This window comes from Pararge aegeria, chromosome 21 (assembly GCF_905163445.1).
Source record: "Pararge aegeria chromosome 21, ilParAegt1.1, whole genome shotgun sequence".
Taxonomy (NCBI): domain Eukaryota; kingdom Metazoa; phylum Arthropoda; class Insecta; order Lepidoptera; family Nymphalidae; genus Pararge; species Pararge aegeria.
The window spans coordinates 8,010,078-8,030,459 of NC_053200.1; the positions used below are offsets into that span (position 1 = coordinate 8,010,078).

The window sequence follows — 20,382 nt, forward strand, 5'->3', positions numbered from 1 at the left end:
GTCCCGTAAGACACCCGCGGAAAGGAGAGGGGTGGCGACAACTATATTCTGATCTTCCGTCAACAAACGTCTTAAGAAAGTTTGGGCTAGTACCTATGGTACCATTAATTTTCCCCCCGTAAGCAAACAAAATAAAGATAGCTCAGAATGAAGTTATAATTGATTACATAGTCTAGTAAACCACGATGCAATATAACAACAAGTTATTCGAAAACATGAATAATAACTATTCCCTTAGCTCCATCTATCGGCTATGTCAAATAATGTTAGATTATAAACCTTCATGGTCACACGCGAAACAATTCTACAATCATGTATGCATACAATACAAGTCGTTTGACCAGAAACTTAATCACTCTTACTATAGATGGCGGCACTGGCTTAAAACCTTCTGAGCACCATGATGAAAACCAAGTATCCTTTAGTTCGACAATTATTTTTTGACTTTGTTATCTTAACTTCAATACAATTCTTGTTTATGGTTTAACTTATATTTGAATACGCATTTCTTGCTTTAACCAGTTGTCATTGCTTGAAACGTACAAAAATGTAAAACCGTAAGCCAGCTGTCATCTACAAACTTGCAATGAGTGTATACTGTAGCTGTCAAGTCATACGGTTTGGAAGGAGACAACCGGACGGAAAAGTAAGTTTGCTATGTACTTTGAAGGGGTAGGGCAATTTATTTAACGGATGCTCATAATCGGTTTCAACTCATGTGAGGTTATTGTACTGATTAATATTAATAGCTTATATAATTGCTTGACTATATGACGGCTTGCAAGTTGCAGTGTTCGTCAGAGTACATCGCCCACATAAAGGATCAAAGACTTTTAGAATTTCTAGTAAATTCTGGGAAAAATTGAGAAGTTTCTTGTTTGTTTTAAAAGAACGTTTATTTTTGCAACTCTGGGAATCGAACACAGAATTGTAATGGTAAACCGACGCCCATAATGGTAATGGTATTTCAGAAAACAAATATAGTATAATTTGCTAAACCCTAAAAAATAGGTAGAGGTTAGCTGCAAGGTTTGGTAGCTAGTTTGTAGCTCTTGTTAAATTATAGTTAATAAGTAGTAAAACAATAATGTAAAGTCTTAGATAAATATCTATATTATGTTATAAGAATGATCACGAAGGTGGTTTTACATCAGTAGCATGATACAGAGAGTTTATAGCAATATCTGATGATACAAATGCCATTGATTTAGCTAAAGTAGCTAAAGACAACGTGTCCATGACAACTCTATTTGCGACATGATTCAACTTAGCTCCTTTGGACTGCGCGGTATACTTCAGTGCTAGTTTGATGACACGCTCACATGCTAGTGATTTGGATGTAGCACTTTTTGCTTCTTTCCCAGCTTGTTGTGCTGCTGTCTTTGCTAAATTCATCATTAAATCTTGATGATTTGCCATTCCATTTTTTGCATATTTTACCGACATGTGAACTTCTATCGACGCGGTTAAGGCCCGCCTCATAGCAACTACGCTAGCTGCAGCTAAATAAGCTACATCTCCCGCATAAAGGATTGCTTTCTTAGCTTTTAACTCCATACGTTCTAGCTTTTGTTTTATCTTTTTTTCGTTGACACTTTCGTCTTCTATTTCAGGTTGATCTATTTCCATTTCTGCCACTACGTCTGGATTAAGAGCATAAATATTGTCTTTTGGGTCAATCCAATCGTCTACAAGACTTGGCACATTATTATCTTGATTGTCTAATGTATCTGTTGTTCCATAGTGAGTTCCATTTAATGTGTTGTCTAAAACTATAGCATCACCTTCTGTAACATTCCTTTCTTTATTTTCCATATCGAGAGCTGTTTGGTTCAGGAACCCTCTTGGAACAACTATAAGATCGTTTTTCTTACTAGGTAGCATTTGCACAGGTATTCTATCGTTTCTAATAATAACGGAATAGGGACTCAATTTTTCCACACCTCTACTTATAGGAGATATAGTGGGGTCTGCAGAATTTATTGATTTGTTTAAAATAGCTCTATAAACTAATGGCATTACGTCAGTAACCGGCGCAGAAGTGGATATTTTGGTATCTTTCATAGGTGCAGATCTTTTTTTACGAAGTGATAAATCAACTGATTGTTTCTTCGATAAAGCAGTAGCATATGTAATATCTTTAAGCGCAGATACTATTGAAACCTCAGCAGCTATTTGGGCTAAGCCAAACACCAATCTATGCAACTCAGGCTCAGTAGATGCTCGAGTTATTGTAAGAATATGACCCGATAATGTCCTTGAAATATAATCCAAAATTCTTCTTGTTTCTATTGCTGTCATTCCTTTTGTTTTTCCTGGGGCATCTAGTGCCTCTCGTGTAATCCTGGTAATTTTATCTTGTATTTCTAATTTTGTTAAAATGGCAGAAACTAAATCCTTCGATATTTGATAAAGATTTGTTTCCATTTCGGGACTTTGAGTAACATTCTTAGTTGCTTTTAAAATAGAACTATCTAGATGCTTTAAACCCTTGTGTGGTGAATTTAATAGAAATTTTTCAGTGACGATTTTTGAATTTAATTTATTTGCAAAGTCATGTACTGGAGATATACCTGCTATAGTTTTTGCAATCTGAAATAAATTACAAAAACTTTTATAAAACGTATATAATTATAAAAATTACGTAAGTATGGTTCAACCAAAGAACTATATAATCGAAAGAATCTTGGTTGCAAATTGCTTTAACTAGGTGTACATTTTCAGTAGCACCATCTTATTATACGTACGATATACGATACGAATCTTATACTAATATATAAAGCTGAAAAGTTTTTTTGTTTGTTTGTTTAATTGAACGCCATCATCTAAGGAACTACTGGTTCGATTTGAAAAATTCTTTCAGAGTTGAATAGCCCATTTATCGAGGAAGGCTATATATCATCACCATTTAGAGGACCATTAGGAGCATAGCACCAATGCAGAATGTTTCACAATAGTTTTTTTTGGTATTGAGAGCTTCCGCTGCGTGCGCTGCATAAACAGTTAAAGTTTTGATAAAATCATACAAAAAAAAGTTGTTCGCATTTAAAAGTTCTAAAAAAAAGGGTTAAAAAATCGTTTAAGGTTGACTTATGCGCAGATGAAGTCGCGAGGGACCTCTAGTATTATATTTTTAATGCTGCGAAATAGACAGTTCGAGGTTTTGTTAGCAAAGGTAGTAATCGCTCTAGCAAAATGCCATAATAATTTTGAACGATTTAGAATAATCTCTGAAATGGAATATCCATACAACAGTTTTAATTTTGAAAAAAAATTGTTGATAATTTGCATGAAGTATATTGTTGGGTAAGGCGCGGGGTAAAACTATAGAGTGGCCCATGTATGGAATGAGTTGGTTGGTCGATGGAGAGGACAACGTGCCCGCACTACTTCTATGGGTTATTTCTGTTTAACTTGGAACAATATTTTCGATACTTTTTTTTTTTTTTTTTTTTTTTTTTTTTTTTTATGTAAAGTGATGAATGTAGGGTGTAAGTGGGTGTGGGGGGTGTAAGTGGGTGTGGGGGGTGTAAGTGGGTGTGGCTAGTACCAGTCAGCCTCCCAAATTGCCAACCTCACCTGCACGTGGTGCACCCTGCCGTTTAACCGACGAGGCTCTGGCGACCGACAAGTGGCGGTATAACCACTTCGAATTGGCTAGGCTGAACAAATGGCACAGACCGGTGTCGGGCAGCAGCGACGCCGGGGCGATCAGTCTAGCCCTGCGATGACCAACCCGCCTGCCCAGCGTGGTCATTATCGGGCATATCTTTAATGGGAAGGAGAAAAAAACCACAGCCCCTAGTTCCCGGCGGCCCCGCTATTCCTGGCTCTGGCAGCGGTTATGGTAACGGCGGGGCAAGGGGTGTTAAGAATCTCCGGCAGAGATTCCGCTGCCAACCCCGACGACTTGACCTGGCAACATACAACGCACGCACGTTGAGGACCGATGGAAAGGTGATTGAGCTGGAAGAAGTGGTGAGCAAGTTGCGCTGGGATATTATAGGATTGTCTGAAGTCCGGCGAGAGGGGGAGGACTCGATAATCTTGGAATCCGGCAACTTGTTTTACTACCGGGAGGGTGACCAACAGTCACAGGGTGGTGTCGGGTTTATCGTCCACAAGTCTCTCGTCAACAATGTTGTAAAAGTCGAAAGTGTGTCGAGCAGGGTAGCATACCTTATACTCAGAATTACCAAACGGTATTCGTTGAAGGTCATACAGGTATACGCGCCGACTTCGGCACACCCAGACGAGGATGTAGAGGTTTTGTATGAGGACATTTCAAAAGCCATACATGCCTCGAACACCTACTACAATATTGTGATGGGGGATTTCAACGCGAAGCTTGGCGAGCGAACTGGTTCAGAGTTGAGGGTGGGGCAATTTGGGTATGGGCAACGGAACCACAGGGGTCAAATGTTGGCTGACTTCATGGAGAAGGAGGGCCTTTATATGATGAACTCCTTCTTCAAGAAGCGGCCACACAGGAAATGGACCTGGATAAGCCCCGATGGTTCCACGAGAAACGAGATCGACTTCATCATGTCGACCAAACGGCATGTATTCAATGATGTCTCTGTGATCAACAGGGTTAAAACCGGAAGTGATCACCGTATGGTAAGAGGCACATTGAGTATAAACGTTCAACTTGAAAGAGTCAGACTGGTGAAGTCTACACTCCGGCCTACTCGTGCCCATATTCAAAACCCCGAGAGCTTTCAACTAGAACTACAGAACCGGTTCGGTTGCCTAGCAGATTGCGACACTGTGGACGATTTGAACAACAGGCTGGTGGAAACTGTCCAAACAGTCGGGTCCAAATTCTACAAGGCCCACCGTAGAAACAAGGCCAATAGGTTCTCAACCAATACACTCAAGCTTATGACGGAGAGGCAAGAGATGAGACTACAGTCTATAGCAGACGCGTCCGCTTACCGGCGGATTAATAGGCAGATCTCTAAATCACAGACTCGTGATATGCGGCACTTCAATACAGAGCGTATTAAAAATGCCATCGAGCAAAACAGAGGCTCTAAAGTGTTCGCTAGAGATCTGTCTATCGGTCAGAGCCAGTTGATGCGACTGAAGACCAATAATGGTAGTCTTGTCTCTTCCAAACCTGAGATCTTGGGTGAGGTTGAGAACTTTTATGGACAGTTGTACACCACAGTACAGACGCCTGTTGAAGATTTGGCTAAGGATCCTAGAGCCAAATTAACTCGACACTATACCGAAGATATCCCAGACGTCAGCCTATACGAGATTAGTGTGGCTCTCAAGCAGCTTAAAAATGGCAAGGCGCCGGGTGATGACGGAATAACGGCAGAACTCCTGAAGGCAGGTGGAAAACCGATACTGAGAGTCCTTCAGCGATTGTTTGATTCCGTTATTCACCAAGGCACAACGCCAGAGGCATGGCACAGGAGTGTGGTGGTTCTGTTCTTCAAAAAAGGTGATAATACCTTGTTGAAGAATTACAGACCCATCTCGCTGCTGAGTCATATCTACAAGCTGTTTTCGAGAGTCATTACGAATCGTCTCGCTCGTAGGTTTGATGACTTCCAGCCTCCCGAACAAGCCGGTTTCCGTAAGGGCTTTAGTACCATAGACCACATTCATACGCTGCGGCAGGTTATACAGAAGACTGAAGAGTATAACCGGCCACTTTGCTTAGCGTTTGTGGACTATGAAAAAGCCTTTGATTCGGTGGAAACTTGGGCTGTGTTTAGGTCACTGCAGAGATGCCGAATTGACTACCGGTATATCCAAGTGTTGCAGTGTTTGTACAAAAACGCCACTATGTCAGTTCGTATACAGGATCAGACTACGAGACCAATCCAATTGCAGCGAGGCGTGCGACAGGGAGATGTTATCTCCCCGAAACTATTTACCGCTGCGTTGGAGGACGTCTTTAAGCTTCTGGAATGGAACGGACTTGGCATCAACATTAACGGCGAGTACATCACTCAACTTCGGTTTGCCGACGATGTAGTCATAATGGCAGAGACTCTGGGAGACCTAAATACGATGCTCGATGGCCTCAGCAGAGCTTCTCAACAGGTTGGCCTACGAATGAACATGAGCAAGACGAAGATTATGTCTAATGCTCATGTTCCGCTTCAACCAGTAATCGTTGAGAACACTGCACTCGAAATTGTTGACGAATACGTATACCTAGGACACACGATCCAGTTAGGTAGGTCCAATTTCGAGAAGGAGGTGAACCGCCGAATCTAACTCGGATGGGCAGCGTTCGGGAAACTCCGTGCCATCTTTTCGTCAGAAATCCCTCAGTGCCTGAAGACGAAAGTCTTCGAACAGTGCGTGTTGCCAGTGATGACCTATGGCTCTGAAACATGGTCGTTAACTATGGGCCTCATAAGAAGGCTTAGAGTCACTCAGCGGGCGATGGAGAGAGCTATGCTCGGAGTATCTCTACGCGATCGAATCAGAAATGTGGAGATTCGTAGAAGAACCAAAGTTACCGACATAGCTCAACGAGTCGCGAAGCTTAAGTGGCAATGGGCCGGGCACATAGTTCGGAGAAAGGATGGACGTTGGGGTCCCAAGGTGCTGGAATGGCAGCCCCGTACTGGTAAACGCAGCGTTGGTCGACCCCCAACGAGGTGGACAGACGACATTAAGCGCGTCGCAGGTAGCCGTTGGATCCAAGCGGCTCAGAATCGTGGAACTTGGAACTCCCTACAAAAGACCTATGTCCAGCAGTGGACGTCTATCGGTTGATGTGTGTGTGTGTGTGTGTGTATATTGTTGGGCATAAGCTTTGTGCAATAGTAATTATCATAATATATTGACGAATACGAGACGCTAATGATTTTGAGTATTTCACACCTTGTTCACAACTGCGGAAAGATAGTAATTTATAGAACTTACGAATATTGAAATGAAAACACCGGATAAACATTTGACGGACATAGTTTCTACAAAAACACGTCTACTACTACTACGTCTTTCTACTTCCTCAAACTGTGAACAATAAATGAGATTTATTAATCTTTTATCAACTAAAATCTTTATTGCTTGTTTGTTAAAAAAAATCCAATTTGTTGACTTTTATTTCTCAACAATTAATATGAAAATGTATTTGTTTGAATCGTGTAAAACATAAGTTACCTATCCGGCGAATGAGTTATACATAGTGATTCTTCTTTTACTATGCTCTATCCTTCTATATACGTAGAGAGGCCGATACACATAATTATTACTCTCTGCAGTCGAAATCAATTCCGTGTCATCGATATTCTTATCTTGACTTCCATTCACACTATCAGCAGATTTTAATTTTGGATTTTCACCTTCCGTGGTAGCCTTATTCTCATTTTTAATACTAAGTGAGTATGTGACAAGAATACAGCAAGATATAAGAAATATGAGTATTGAATTCATGGTAAAATTTACAGGAAATGTGACACGACAGGCAAACTGTGCCAATATTTATAAAGATTTCTTTAATTAGAACTGTCATTCTAAAAAGCATCAATTAACATTACTGATTAACATTACATATAGCGTCATTACCTGCGTTATACGTAAATTAAATAAGCAATATATTTAAAAACAAATGTGTTTTTAATCATTGTTTAAAAATAATTTGTATATTGAAATATACAAATTATTTTTGTACTTTCTAGAAGCGATTTTGTGATTTTCAGATTTTAAGATTGTTGGTACTAAAAAAAAATATCACGAAATCTCCCGAGAATTCGTTGTGTTCCTCAATTAAATTTTAAAAAGTATTTGATTTACTTCGAGTCAAATAACAATCAGTTATAATTTTTAAGTCGGTGCCAATTAAAATGTAGAAAGTTACTATAAATACCTACTTAGATCATAATCTTACTTCTTATTCCTTTATATATATACCTGGAAATTCAGTTTTAAAATATTCTAATTGAACCTATCGCTTAGAAGTTGCGACGGGTGTAGAATAGCACGTAGGTACGGCCGCGAATAACATAGTTTGGAAATAAAACAGGCCGGTGCAATTAGTTTTTAGGTTTTTTTCTAGGTGCAGACGAAGTTATGCGGGTCAGCTAGTGTTTACATAATTGTGTGGTAATGGTGGTATATAAATGTGTGATAACTTCGTTCGCCAACATAAACTTAAAGCTTCGTAACTTTTAGTTGATGTTGGGTTCCAAACGCGCCCTGGTCTAAAAATGATACGCTTAAAACTCTTTAACTCTTTAACTCTTAGCAGCAAGGAAAGTACAAGTGGTTTTCTACATTTTACTTGGCACCGACTTAAAATTGCTGTAGAACATATTTATTTCTTGCTTTTTAGTTGTAAAAAACAAACTCGGTTATTTTTTTGTCAAATTTTTTTTCACCCTTTTTAGAGGGTAGGTTTGCAATAATATCTCAGTTATAATAGCCGAATGTCAACTGCGTTAATGCTTGAGGAGTTCTCCCGGCACTTCACTATCAGCTCTTTTATTGTGATAAGCATAAATTGCTTACTTACTATATATACTCATAATCGAAACGCAACCAGTATACTTATTGTGTAGTTCCGGTGGCCATCCGTGGTCATCATCATCAGCATTACTTGTCCAAATGGTGCTTTTCAATAGCTAATGCTCAAGTTAATTTAAAAAATACTCAAATCGCTATTGGTGTCCCTATAATATGGAAGAGTTCCCACAATTTCTCCTGGATCCCTTTAACAGATCTTGACCTGATTAAATGGGACCACATGGGTGATGGGAAGTATACAAATCGGTTTATAAAAAACATAGTTCTGAGCTAACAAATATTAAAAAAAAAATACAACCGAATTGAGAACCGCAAGTTTTTTTTCTGTAAAATGTTGAATCATATTACAAAGATAAAGTAAAGAAAAACACGATTGACTATTTACAGCATTTAATTACATATTAGTTTTAAAATACAATACTTATGGTAATACAAATTCGAAGGGCGAGAGGCTCTCGTAAGCTGTTGAAAGACTATAATAATTATTCATAATATAAAAAATAACCAAACCGCTCTTTTATTATATACGTAACCATATTTATCATCATAAATATTTAACCGAGATAAGCTGGAAGGACTTTAATACGACCACGACCATCCAGGTTGGACGTATCTCCGAAGGGGGAAGCACCGAACTCGTTGGCCGATGGAAGGAGATCGCTCTCTTGACCGGCGATGTCTCTACGTTCCCTGGCTGCAGTCAATGGCTTAGAAGCACCAGAAACGCCTCCCGCAGCATCTAATTTCGCACCATCTTTTTCTGTAGCAGATGGTGTTTCGCCGACTCTTGTCGGGATGTGCTGGATCGACTCTTCTGCTGGAGCGCAAACGCAGACGGCTAGCAGCGCCAACGGCGCGACGACGAAAATCACTGAATGCATTTCCTAGAGATCCAATCTTGACGTGAAACTTGATGATAATCTGCCTCTATGTAAATCCAAATGCCTTTTAAGCACCCCGTTGCTTACAAAACCTATTTAGGATTATTGGAATTGTACACTTTAGACAATCCGCATCATTATTTGTTAAGCTGTTTGTCTAAGAGCTAATCAATGTTTTTTCTGAAGGGTTGGTAACTTATACAAATTACAATACGTATTATCATGAAATTACGTAAGAATATACGTATTAAAAGAACACTAGCGGCGAAAGCAGGCGAGGGCGCACTGGGGGTTATCTAGGATCATGCTGTATACAAAATTTAACTATATTATTACCTTTTGCTCGAGCTCTTATGTTTCATTTCTTTAGGCCTTTTTTTTAAATTCATCTGACTGAAATATTAAAGCGCTTATTAGTATTCAATCGCAAAATTATATATAACATAAGGAATATACCTACTTATTTGATTTTTTAACAGTTGCAGCACCTACAGGAAATCTGTAATCTTTATGCAAATGGACCCTTTATGACAATTCTATTTGAAAACTTAAGAGCGAGCAAACGATCATGCAATTAATTACTACCGCCCATGAATATTTGCAGCAAATTACACATCACATTGTTCACCTATTGAATAAACCCTTCTTGTAGGTTAGTCAGAGTAAGTAGAAACTAAGTCATGTCTAAGAGTAAACTATTTGTTGAGCTGTAAGTTGTAACCGAGTGTTAAGTAAAGCGGAAATCGTACCTAAGTGTAAACCAGCTGTAAAAACATATATGCGCTGCATTATTAAAGCTTAAGTGCTGATGTTATAAAACTTCATAATCCTCCTCAGTCAGAAAAAGCGAATTAGATCATTCCCTCTGTCCCTCGTAAAAAGTAGCCACGGGCATTAACATGCCGAGAAAGGGATGGGATGGATGAGAAATTGCCTGGTAAAACTATTCACCAGCTCTCAGCCTATCGGATTGACGCACGTTCTTGAGAAATGCTATAAACAAATCGCAAAGAAGTAATCTCCGATGCACGAGCCTTGAGTCACGTACTCGTAAAATATGCTAACAAGGTGCTAACAACCCTTAGAATATCGATTCAGTAAAAATATAAATAACATCGGCAAGGTCTTGTTTGCCCGCTACATATTAGGTACCTCTGTAATATCACAGAGTGAAGAGAAGGCTGCTCTGCGGATTCTTACCTGCATTCAGTTGGTGTTCTCATCTAATGTTATCATCGTCATCATATTAACTCTTTACCGGCCCACTACATAGCACGAATCTTCTCGCACAATGAGATGGGTTTACGGAACGCCATTGGCGTGCGGATTGGTGGGCTCAACACATCTTTGAGAACATTATGGAGAACTCTCAGGTAGGTTTCCTCACCGTAGAAGCAAGAGATCTTTGATAAATAAAAACACATATAACTTACAAATGGTGCGTGCTGGGATTTGAACTCGGGACCCCGAAAGGGAAGTCAAAGTCCACCACGAGGACATCACCGCTTCCATTCTAACTAATTTAATAAATGCGACAGTGTGTTTGTTTGTAGTCCTTCCTTTACGCTCTTACTACGCAACTAATCATGATTTTTGGTATAGAGTTACTTGAAAGTTCGGAGGGTAACATAGATTACTTTTTATCCTAGGAATATATACGGTTCGCACGGGATTTGAAAAAAATCTAGATGAAGAATGCGGGCACCTACTAGTATACTTAATATAGGTGCGAAAGTCTGTTTGTTTGTTCGTACACCCTAACCAACCAACCAATCAACTTGATTTTTGGCATCGAGATGTTGAAAGGACGGACCGACATTCTTTATTGCAATTATGTAAGTGAACAGACTAATTCACCGCGGGTAACACCAAGAGGCGCAGCTTGTGAGAAATATCAATAAACGGCCCTTAAATACTAAGTATAGTCGTATAGTAGGTAGGTAGCTTAAGGATTCGACAGCAAAGTCTCCCAATTTTCGTATTAAAAAAAGGACTTCATCCGAGCAAATTTTAAAGTGATATGAAATTTTATAAAAAAAAATTGCAACCATACGTTGCGTTGGCGCCAGTCGCCATTTTAGTAGGAGCAAATGGAGGGTTATATTTTTTTACAGAAGAGAAAAAAAATCTTGCTTTAATTTAAAATAATTATTTATCAGAAATTGAGTAAGCTAAACAATTCAAATTAAATGTACAATTCTCTTGCCTTTTTTCGGCAAATTGATTATTAAATCATATATAGCTGAAGACGTTTTAAGTTTTTCTAAAATATCTGAGTCGATATTTAATACTGATAAGTCTGATAGCCGTTCCTGCCCATTCGAAGTTCTTAGGTAATTTGTTATCAATTGAAAAAAGAGATTGCTTTTTTTACTTTTTGTGTTCTGAAGTGAAAACTCAAGCACGGTATGACAGGTTTTTTATGTTTTTTTTCCCCGGAATGGTGGATAACGTTTTCAAATTTTTGCTAACACACGTTAGGGGCCTCTGTAGCCCAGGGGCCCCGTATCATACGTGCCCCGTACGGCGGTGCGGCGGTAGCTACGTCCCACTCCCAGCTGCTGCTAAAGACCTCCCCAAAGAAAAGGTTTGCCCGTAATCACCTAACTGGGCAGACAAGTTCATGCATGCGATGATGGTTATTGAGATTGCAGTTTTAGTAGACTCTTTGTGACAGGGCCCGTCCGGGGAAGTACTATAACCATGTTTATTAATGCCAAAGGGTGTGTTTGAGGCACATGATTACTGAGGCCTCAGGTTGATGGACACAGATGCGGCATGTTGCAGGACGTGCTACTTGCATGCGCTGTGAAGTGTTGCTCTGTTTATCGGAAATGGCACAGAATTAAGAACATACAGAAACCTATTGAATCATTAAAAAACCACTCCACTTGAGATTGGTTTCTCGAACAAACGGTTAGTCACTTCATACCATTTAGCAGTTGAAAGTAATTATGTATTAATTATATTTCACCTCTAATGTTCTAAGCGCTCACCATGAAACTTTACACCGCGGGTGTAAAGTGGTAAGCATACAATAATGGCTCAATGTGGAGTACAATTTGGTGGCCTTATCGCTACATAGCGATTTCTTCCAGGCAATCAATGGCGTAAATGGAAAAAACATAGAAAAGAGGTAGGTGTTGCAATAAATAAGATTTAAAAATTATACAAATATATATATTTGTAAAAATTTATAAAAAAAACTCTTGTTATATATGCTAATTTCAATTTGAAATTAATATTAACTTAAAATTCAAGCGTCAAAACCTATCGCTGAAATCTGAAACAACGTCGCAGAACTGTAGCAAAATATTTAAACAGCTGTATTGTATAAGCAAACAAAAACTAAGTGAAACGGTTCATATATTATTAATTATTTCCACGAATATATTATGTAATATTTACGTTTCTCTACAAATACAAATAACACATATCTAAATTGCACCCTAAGAACAATATTCTGAGATTACGTATATAATCAACTGCGTCTTTTTACTTTTCACAAAAAAACTCTAGTGCAGTAGTGCAGATTCCTGCCTGTGACCTAGGTAGATAGATCCTTTATTGTGTCAATATCCAGTTGGTTCATGTGACTATACTATTACTACGTCTTTTTTTATTCAGAACTAGTAAATAAAGTGATTTCATGGTCATAGTTTTTATCACAAATATTTGGTTATCACATTATACCTTACTAACATGTGACCCTATCGAATACCGATACACAGTGCGTAGTTGCATCTAATTTGGGAACTTTTTGTTAGCACAATTATTACACTAGGCTCACTAAACATATAAAACCTTTGCACGCATTCCAGTGTTTATTCCATAATATTTGTTAGACTATACAACATCTTGAGAAATAATGTAACGTGAAAAAATAAGTTTAAGTTATTAATTAAAGTAAACACAAATAAAATATTGAAGAGGCAACTGACAATCGAAGAATGTATATTAAAGTGTTAATATTCTTCTTTGCCATTACAAACATTTACGCAACACCAGTGTCTTTTGATCCGAATAACGAAACTGAAATAGAAATTCTTATAAGCAAAGGTTTGATCGGATTCGTTCCGGTCGTGTTACCGCTAGATAAACCAACCACAGTGGATCCGGAACCGGTAGAACCAGTGCATAATGTTGCAAAGAGGTCTCTATTGAGAGGAGATAATCCTAGCAATGATCTGCTAGCTGATTTAGATGGTGCCAATTACGAGAATGGCCTCAACGCTTTCCGAAGAATTAAGACCTTCCCCACCTGGGTCGGTTGATGTTAAACTGCATTATATTCAGTAGAAGCGAAAATGTTGACAGTTATTATGAACCATGGGTAAATATTGTAATTAAACTATGTAGAGTAGCCCCTTTAAAATATTCGAACTACAGTAGATCTAAGCTTTAAAATATTAAAGTTTACTACACCAGTGTTAATAAACTAAAATATAAAGGACTGCATTTAGGAAGGAAGTATCTGATCAAAATGAGTACCAGCTATTCTAATTATTTTTCCTGCAAAATGAAACGACCGCAATTAATTGAATTACATATTTTTTCACATTTCCCTTACTATGGGTATCAAATGAAAAGGCTTGACTAGTAAAATAATGTACGTTATATTAAATGTTTGGGGTTTTTTAATTTTCATACATAAGAGATTACAAACAGAGCCTTCCGTGGTTCTAGAATACACTATCTGGGTGCTGTTAGCTCAAATTCAAAATTCAAATTGTAAAACGTGAAGTGAAGTAAAACGATTCGCAGGTCATCTTACTCTTTAACTTTAAATCAATAGGTCTATAGGTAGGTAATATGGTATTTTATTCACCTTGCTTAAACCCACAAGCAAGGTGAAGAAAATATATTCGGGTAGTGTATATTTTTTGTAAATATTTTAGTTTTATTTTGTTCTAAATAATTTATTAATAAGTATTTATCGTTATCTATTTTATAAGTATTAAAAAATAAAAAATATTTTGTATAGTGATGGAAAAACTAAATAAATAGATTAATATATGATTTTGAACTTTCAGTTTTTGGAATGTGTGTATAAGTATTCCCAATTTCCCAAAAACGCTAAATTGTTATTAAAGGTTAATTATAGAAATAAGAATACTATATCTATACCTAACAGCTAATATTATCTACACCTACCCTTAATTGCAATCACCTTTAAGATAAGAGATGACGAACCCTGGCGTAAAGCGCGATTGCCTAAAGATTGCCGACTCAAAGACTTCACTAGCTTCGTTACCATTATGAAGAACTCTCAGGCACGAAGGTTTCCTCACCTTTAACGTTCATGCTAGTGATATAGTGCTATTAATTGTTTAAATTAAAAACCACAAAGTTGGGTTGGTGCCGGAGTTCGCACTCGGTTCCCCGAAAGGCAGAAATGATACCAGTAGGCAGTAGACTAACACTGCATAAATTATTCACTCTTAATTCAAGGTAGTTGCATGTATTATATGCATATATATTTATATATAGATAGTCGTGTATATATATATATATATATATATATATATATATTTATAATAGGAATGGAGAAAACGAAAACAGTTTGCCGGAAGGGCCTTTCAAAGGATCTTTCTGACTTAACTAAGATAATTAATATTCAATACGTTAATCTTTAATACTTTCAATCATTTCCATTAACCAATTCATTTAAATAAAATGAAATAAAATAAAATAGCCTTTAATTCCAAAACGTCATTTCATACACACTAATAAACATTTATACTTTTAAATTTAATAAACATTAATATATTGAATTGTTAGTTTAGGTATGGTTTTACAATAATATTGAATTCAACCAATTCATTTATTGTAACCTAATTTTAATAAAAATTTCGGTACAATGATTGGATTTGTAAAATAAAAAACTGTAGAATATCTCGGAGTAAATTTTTATTGCATTTTGATATTTTATAACTTATATAATATTATTTAACACCAGTTCTTTTCTTTAAATAATACCTACCTACATTTACAATATAATTGAACTAAAAATATAATATAATGGAGAATTTCAAAACCAACTCGTATAAGTAAATTATGTTATAGTCGGAAAAATGTAATAGGCCCGTTTTGACATTTCTGCAAGACCATAGAATGTAACTTGGAACGAAACTGAAAGAAACAAAAAAATAAAAATAAATTACATACAGTGTTTTAAAAAATACGTAATTTTTTTGGGACGTTAAATAATATGAAAGAATATATCGCGAGTATTCTTTTCGCGCTTACTTCATAGTAGCATGCAATTTATAATTGTTGCGAAACGTTCCGAAAACAGTTACGTTCTCAGTCTTTTTTTTTTTTATACTAGAGCTGTAACCATTTTTTTACTGAATATCGAAATTAAACATTGTGTAGTTATCTTTACTGCAAAGAATAAGCTTGGTTCTCAAAATGGGTTCTAAATAATGAGTCTGAGATGATGTATCTGACCAAGCGGCACATGACTGAAGCGTCCCCGCGCGCGCTGCGCAGTTTTGCGTTCCTCATCTTGTAAAGTTGACTGTGCGCTCGTTTAAGTTTGATATATATTGTTTACTATTACGTTAACTATGGCTCTTCTATTTTGGACATTAATTTAAACATAGTGATTTTACTCGATTTTTGTGTTTGTTGTTATATAGTACTAACTCTGTTTCAAAATGTTGAAAAGTGGACGTATAATCAACAGCCAGTCACGCGTATTGGTTGTGAAGTTAAAGGAATACTTTGAACGAACGAACACTTTACAATACATAATAATATCAATCAAGTACTGATCCAAACTTGAATTGATTTATCGTGAGTATCGAGTACAGAGTCTTATAGTTCCATAACTAGTTACGTCGCAATGACAAATGTCAAAACGGGCCTATTACATTTTTACGACTATAGATGGTCATAAGTTATTAGCTTTAACTTAACTATTAACAATCGTCACGGCTCTAGTAGCATTATAACTTTAGGTTCTTCATGGATCAATAATATAAACAATAGGTCATGGATCTTTTCGTGACCATGTTTTGTTTCAATCGATATATTCGTAATAAAGTAGTACTTTGAATATCTTGACTTTGTACTGGTCGGCCATTTTCTTCTTCTTTTGATTAAATAGCATCCACTCAAACAACGCGTACGAGTGAATCAATCGGACAGTTGTTTTAATTACTCGTAAAACTAAAATTAAACGTATAATAAACGCGTAAACGCTCCAAAGTATTGTTTTTCGTTCTAAAAGAATATACCTGCACAACATAAAATACTTATTAGCTTAAATTGATGGGCACCTTGATCTCTTCTTGATTTAAACTTTTACCATTAACTGCATTAACATAAAACAATATTTCAAAGCCAATTCGTAGGTTTAACTTTAATCAACACCACTGAAAAGCACCAGTTGAATTTTACATATCGGAAAAAAATGTTCGACAATAGTAACTAAGTATAACATAGATAGTTAAAAGTTTTATAGTTTTTGAGGAAATGGAATCAGAGTACCAGGTTCAGGTTTTTTGTTGTCCAGTGTAAATGTTTGTTATATTTCAACACTTCATCACACAAAAAAAACATTTTATTGTAAAATAAAATTATTTATATCGTACGACCTTCTTAAAATTAAAGACAATTGTTTTTATAAATCGTATTGCGTAAATGCGGCTTAACACACTATCGATTTGCCGATGTGCTAATAATATGTACAATAATTGATCCATGATCATTATCATTGTACAATGTACATATTAACCAACCCTAAACAAACTTTTATATCGCACTATGTTTTACCGTTAATGGACATATTGAAATAATCTTATTGGTGGCAAATGTGTATAAAGTAAGTCAAATGAGTTGAATGGTGCACAAGTATATTTCATAAGGAATCAACTTGTAAAAATATTAAATAAAAAGAAGCCTTTTTATTTTTTCATAGAAACTAATTCAAAACATTCTGAGTATTTACTTATGACAAACCTATTGAAGATAAAAGACCGACGCGCGCATAGTACCTACGTACGCGCTCGTACCCAATAAAGTGGCAGGAGACACTTGATTTTACTTTTACATGTGATGTTAGGGCTGTATCTGATTTTTTTCAGTAAAAATTATGGCAATGGTTTACTCAAAAACTTTTAGCGTTTCGGTTTCACAGATAAGTCTCAGAGACAGTAAATAAACTACCTCTAAAGCCTCCGAAGTATTATTTCGGTTTTCATTCCCACGTTGTATAGTGAGCCGACTCGGCCGCAAGACAGGGCTAGAAATGGGTGCGGTGCGGAAGCCGTTTAACTTACAATTCCGAACAAGACAAATTACCTTAGTTAGTCTATACACAGAAATTAACCTATAAATCAAAAACTCTAACTAACAATAAATCATCGTCAATCTATTACCGGCCCACTATAGGGCACGGGCCGCCTTTCAGAATGATGGCCAGCGTGGCCAAACGTAGATAGGTAGACTTCACACGCCGCGCCGTTGAGAACTTTATAGATAACTTTCAGGCGTGCAACTTTCCTCACGATGTTTTTCCTCACCTTTAACGGTGAAGAAAAATATCGTGAGGTTGCAAATGATATTTTATTTGCTTAAATTAAAAACGCACATAACTCAGAAAAACCAGTGGTGCGTACCGGTTATCGAACTCGGTCTCTGCGGAAGAAAAGCCTTACCCACTAGGTTATCACCGCTCGCAACATTATAAATAATAAAAAGTAATAGAACAGCTATTGCTAGTTCAATAAATCAATAAATATTGTTAAGACCCTTAATTTATACAATTAACAATGTATATATAAATATGCTATTTTTGTTTATAATGATAAGAGAATAGTTTACTGTACTTCCTAAAAAGTATGATTATTTGACTCGAGTGGTCTCATAGTTAACTAAGCGACCATATGTTTGTGCATTGGGATTTAGTTCAGCTTTTGTGAGTAAATATCAAATATTTGCGCCACGACATATCTATGTAGCGGATTTGTATGAGAAGTTGTTGCATTTAGGAAATAGTAGATTGAATAAATACTAGTAAATCTGAACCATCAGTCAAATTGCTTGAGTAGATTTAAATTAGTTTGACTTTAAATTAAAGCTGCGTCTCGCGGTTTCATCCACGTCAGGCCTCTTCCACTCCGAGCGAAGACATGATCTAACCTAGGCCTACTGTTACAAATGTGAATTAATTAACGACTGGACTCACGTGTGATTTAGGATACCCGTTCACTGTGACAGTCTATAATTATTAGAATTATATTATTATACTGTCATATGTTATAAGCAAAAAACCTCCCTTTGGCATGTTTAAAACATGTGGAGTACAGTTATAGTTGACACACAGACCGCACTTTTTATTCCCATTTGTCCCCCTAAGGGCACAGAGCAGGCGGGACAGATAGGAATAATCCATATAGATGTAAACCTAATGGGTATAGGTTAACCGTAATTCATAATAATTATTTAGCTAAAACTAATCTTGAGCAAAATAAAAAATTATCTTTACTAAAATCAATAATAACAATACAATTACGACTACATTACATACTATGAGTATTGAATACATACTAACCCATGTGTTACAAAATAAAGGCACACTTGAAAAACACTATGGTAATAATTATATTATAATTTAGAACATATTTTTTTTCTCAATAGCATTCCTAGTAGAATAGGTCGTGTTAAGTCAGACTGAGCAGTTTGACGCTTGTAGTTTAGGAATTCGTCTTTCGTAATTAATAAAAAATTAAGCGTACCGTATGAAGCGTAGCTTATGTTATGGGTTAGTACCCATAACCAATATGGATAACAGATGAATATATTTTATGCATAATATACTTCAATACTTACAATATACAGATAAACACACAGACACTGAAAAAAGGGTCACCACACATACATTTTCCAGTTGTGAGAATCTAACCCTGCCCACTGCGCCGAACGACAGTCAAAGCTCATATTGCGTTATACATGGCGACACAGCTAATGTAATGCCATAAGTAATTTTATAGAAAATACTTGGTGCATTAAGAACAAGAAGACACGCTAAAGCGAGTCCAAAAGCGACGCCGACAAAAGAACACTTAACTCGACCCGCTGTTTCGAAACTGCAATATTTTTATCACTACTGTAATAAACCGAATAGATTTAAAAATTACCGTGGGATATTTTTGATAGATTAATGGATAGACTAGTGCTAGTGGCGATATAACATGAAAAATCCGGTAATCCGGTACCTATTCTACAGAGTTGTTATGTTTATTAAACTAAATCCACACTCAATCCACAACTTACTAATAAACGTTGTAAAATGTTTGCATAATTATGCATTTTATTGTCTTTTTCTTTCGAGATTCAACTTACTATTTTAAATAGAGAAAAAACATAATAAAAATAAGCAACAGCAAAACAATGCAACCTTTATTAGTAATGGCCTCGTATTATAAATGCGATGAATTTTGGCACATCTATAACTCAACATCACGTAGATAGAAAACGAAAATTACGTATGCACGGCTCAATAACAAAACCGATTTTAATATGACGGAGGTTACATTTATAGCCAAAAAAGTAACGGTTCGGGATATAAAACACCCAGAAAATGAAACAGATGAACTCAAGTATTTTATTTACTGGGAACATAATAATTATAAAATCGTTTTCATTTAATTTTATAAAATGCCCACTGTATTCCGGCAATAGCGGTCCTTTTACATGCCACGACTTATTAAATTTACTATTTCTAAGATTGCATTATACAAGAATGATATACTTACTATCTTAGCATGTAATAGTTGATTTGCCCTCAACATTTTAATTTCCTCTGCACATATTATATATGGCATTTAATTTATTATTCCACATTATGTGTCCACATACAAAAAGTTAATCTATTAATAATTATGATTAACTACGATTTTCCTCCAAATTATGCCTCACTTTTAATTTTTAAATATAACCTTTAGACAGTATAGAACATAATCTAAAATAAATACGAGTGTTGCTAGTTTTT

General features: G+C 36.4%; 1 protein-coding gene across 2 annotated transcripts; it reads right to left on the reverse strand.

Moving 5' to 3' along the window:
• Positions 1–1,090: 1,090 nt before the first annotated feature.
• On the reverse strand, positions 1,091–9,413 carry LOC120633196. 2 transcript variants are annotated; one of them, XM_039903336.1, is made up of 3 exons: positions 7,138–7,410; positions 6,898–6,990; positions 1,091–2,592 (listed from the first exon to the last, which is right to left on the reverse strand). In XM_039903336.1, exons 2-3 carry the CDS (start codon positions 6,937–6,939, stop codon positions 1,132–1,134), a joined length of 1,503 nt encoding a protein of 500 aa, XP_039759270.1. In that variant the 5' UTR covers positions 6,940–6,990; positions 7,138–7,410; the 3' UTR covers positions 1,091–1,131. The 2 variants fall into 2 exon arrangements, with proteins under 2 accessions (XP_039759270.1, XP_039759271.1); XM_039903337.1 differs by lacking the exons at positions 6,898–6,990; positions 7,138–7,410 and adding an exon at positions 9,078–9,413.
• Between the last annotated feature and the right edge of the window lie 10,969 nt (positions 9,414–20,382).

What these genes read in the sequence shown, in the direction of transcription:
- LOC120633196 (XM_039903337.1), bottom strand. Translation starts at nt 9,380, where the DNA reads ATGCATTCAGTGATTTTCGTCGTCGCGCCGTTGGCGCTGCTAGCCGTC. An exon ending in ATGGTCGTGGTCGTATTAAA is followed by an intron (nt 2,593 to 9,077) that starts GTCCTTCCAGCT and finishes AATTTATTTCAG; the next exon opens with ATTGCAAAAACTATAGCAGG.